The 3153-nt window shown below is 42.7% G+C and overlaps 1 protein-coding gene across 1 annotated transcript; it reads right to left on the bottom strand.

Annotated features, from left to right (window-relative positions):
- Nucleotides 1–640: 640 nt before the first annotated feature.
- Nucleotides 641–1039, bottom strand: LOC6901510 (sperm flagellar protein 1-like). Its single transcript, XM_002134160.2, has one exon. The coding sequence runs from the start codon at nucleotides 1037–1039 to the stop codon at nucleotides 641–643; it is 399 nt and encodes a 132-aa protein (XP_002134196.1).
- Between the last annotated feature and the right edge of the window lie 2114 nt (nucleotides 1040–3153).

The raw sequence follows: 3153 nt of genomic DNA, 5'->3' as shown, positions 1-3153 counted from the left end.
CGGCTCTGAGAGTGAGAGCGAGAGGGGTATGGTTAGGTTGGGGTCAGACATATGGTTTACGATGCCTTTGTGTGTTTACGGCCACTTATCAGTCGTCGTCTCTCAGTCAGCACATTATACAAATTAATTAGCCCTGCCTCATTACAAGCTCGACACAACACCCGACCCGACTCTACTCTACTCGACTCCGCATCCGCCCAACTCGAACCTAATTCCACCTTGCCAAACCACACACACACACACCCTCCAGTGAGAGGTCTGCCACTTTCGTACACATATTTTTTAATCAAGTTGGCCAACAATTTGCCGAATGCCGCTGTTCAACAAGACAATGTCTCATAAATTCATCAGAAGAAAACCAAACCATTTGTGGTGCGAAGCAATGGGTTTTGTGCCCTCCGAATCGCCTCAAAACGGTTGTAAATGTAAATTAATTTGCACTGTTTGAAGAACAACAAATATAATTTGCTTACTTATTTATTTAAGCTCGATTCTGTGGTTACTCTGCGGTTTAAAAATTTCACATTTTGTTAATTTAGATTGGAAAAAGCAGACTGCCATTGTTATAAATTTCTGTAGTCCCATAGGTTGTGTCCATGGGATTCAGGGATTCAGATACCTTTTAGTGAATCACTCTTGGTCAATGTCTGTCTAGCGGTTTCTTGGCTAGAGTGAGCTTGCCCTCTCCTCGTTTCAGGGCATACTCGGTGGTCATCAGTTTATAGAGGATTGATTCAATGGCACACGCTGCCCCACCAGCCAGCTCCTTGAGCATCAAATTGGACAGGTTCAGGTCCAGTTTCTTGAGAACCCTGTCGTTAAATATCTTCCAATTGTTCAGCATTTGGGTCATGCTGCACCTGGGCGTGTAGACCTGAAGGTCAACCAAGTCGGGGTGGATCCTCTTACAGATCTTGGCCACTGCGAAAGCATCGCGTAGCTCGGTCCTGGTGCGATGATTCAGTTCGATGTTATGCTCCTTGAGCCACGATATTAGCATCTGGCGATCCTCCTCGTCCAATACACGGAATCCGGACATTTTTCCCTATGGGATGACCAAAAGTGTTTGCTGTAAATTCAGATTTTGTGAAACTCTATGTGGCCGAAATGTTTTGAATTTAATATTTGTGTGTGACGGCTGAGGAAAAGCAAATTTAGCAGGCTTTCAAATAATACTTCCAATTCCTAATTAATTTCATCCCAGAGTTTGGAAAGTGGAACTTCTATTTATGTATGTTATGAGGTTCGCTCGATGGTGCCACAATCCATGGAAACGCATCAAACAAAACGTCAGAAGTTAAATGAACTCCTTTGTATGTATGTGCGCATATGTACATATATGGATGGTGCGGTAGATACATATAACATAGATACATATATAGAGAAATCCCTGACTAGACACAAATCCAACGAGCATTTATACAGTTGAAGCCCAAAGCCAGTGACAGACAGGGCCAAATAACCAAAGCCATTGCGGGTACATGGGGCATCAGGATGAAGGACGAGGCCATTGTTAGCGGTTACCCCTACCCCTACCCCTACCCCTACCTCTACCCCTACCCCCACCCCTTCTTCTCCTACAGTCCTTGTGTACGTAATACGTCTAACGGTTTGTCGGTCTGCTGCCGCTTCATCAATTCAGACCATGTCCATGTCCAAGTCCAGGTCCGACCATGAGGCAACCAAACCGAACAGAAACAAAACATCAACTGAGACGGGAATCGGGAGATGCGGGAGACAGAGACGGACGCGGGCGACATTTCCACATTTCCATTTGAATAATTTAGACATTTTCGTTGATGAATAACCGAAAGCACATTGATAGATATTCACTCGCATCCCAAATACGCCTCGTTGCTCCTCTCCACCGCTCTGCAGTCTCTGCAGGTCGTGTGTGCCGTGCCTCCATTTACGCAGTCCGACATGTCCGTACCCAAATGTCTGCATACCTATGTATATCCATATATTCCTCTATGTCCCTCTATATATGTGTACTCGCAGCCGTGTACGAGTGTATACACTGGCTGTCTGTCTAGAGTCAAGTGGCAGCGGCGGAAAGCCGTAGTTGGAGTTGGAGCCACTTTAGTACCCCAAATCCCCATATGGGTCCAAGTTTTTGTTTCACATTTTCAGCTTTAGAGCTTAAAGGAATTTCCAAATAAGTTTCAGGCAGGATATTAGCTTAAAAATCTGGAAAATACATTTTGCACGTGACTAATTAATTTAATTGAAAATTTTAAAAATTGGCAAAAAGGCCTCAAGTTGATTCTCATAGGAAAATACTGACGCAAACCTTATCTTTAGAAACAATGCCTAACGCTTAAAAAATAAACAGAAATATTTAAGTAGATAACTTTTCCAGAGTTTAATTTTCGTTTTTAAATGAATATGAAAATGTTTTCAACAAGCTATTTAGTTCTTACGTTACAAATCTACCATCTACCTGATTTTAAAGAAAGCTCAGACAAAGTTGTGTTTTACTGAGGGCAGGAGTCTCCTGATCCGTATTGCAGAGATATAACATACAGAAATAAACCAGTAATACATACGAAAATTGAAATGAGAAACCGAATCTTCGGAAGCTTATATCTCGGACAAATAGGGCCAGATCGGTACAGGACCAGCTGTCCCAGGATCGCGAGGATCCGGACTGTCGATCGGCATCAAAATCTCGGCTTCGAAAATGAGGCCGATTTTTTGAAAATTTAATGATGTAACCATCATGATTTTTTGCGAAAATCGTGAAAAAGTGGATGTCCTTTTTTAATATGGCAGTCGACTCACAGGAAAGAAAAACTCATGAAAAGACATGCCATGCCCCGATCGGCAGCCGTATTGCTGAGATATAGCGTACAGAAAAACCAGTATTACATACATATGTACATATGTATGTACATACAAATAAAGAAATGCAAATCCGAATCTTCGGAAGCCTATATCTCAGACAAATAGGGCCAGATCGGCACAGGACCAGCTGCTCCAGGATCGCGAGGATACGCACTGTCGATCGGCATCAAAATCTCGGCTTCGAAAATGAGGCCGATTTTTTGAAAATTTAATGATGTAACCATCGTGATTTTTTGCGAAAATCGTGAAAAAGTGGATGTCCTTTTTTAATATGGCAGTCGACTTACAGGAGTCTCCTGATCATGA

This window comes from Drosophila pseudoobscura, chromosome X (genome assembly GCF_009870125.1).
Source record: "Drosophila pseudoobscura strain MV-25-SWS-2005 chromosome X, UCI_Dpse_MV25, whole genome shotgun sequence".
Classification (NCBI taxonomy): Eukaryota; Metazoa; Arthropoda; class Insecta; order Diptera; family Drosophilidae; genus Drosophila; species Drosophila pseudoobscura.
This window is presented reverse-complemented; position numbering and strand designations above follow the sequence as displayed.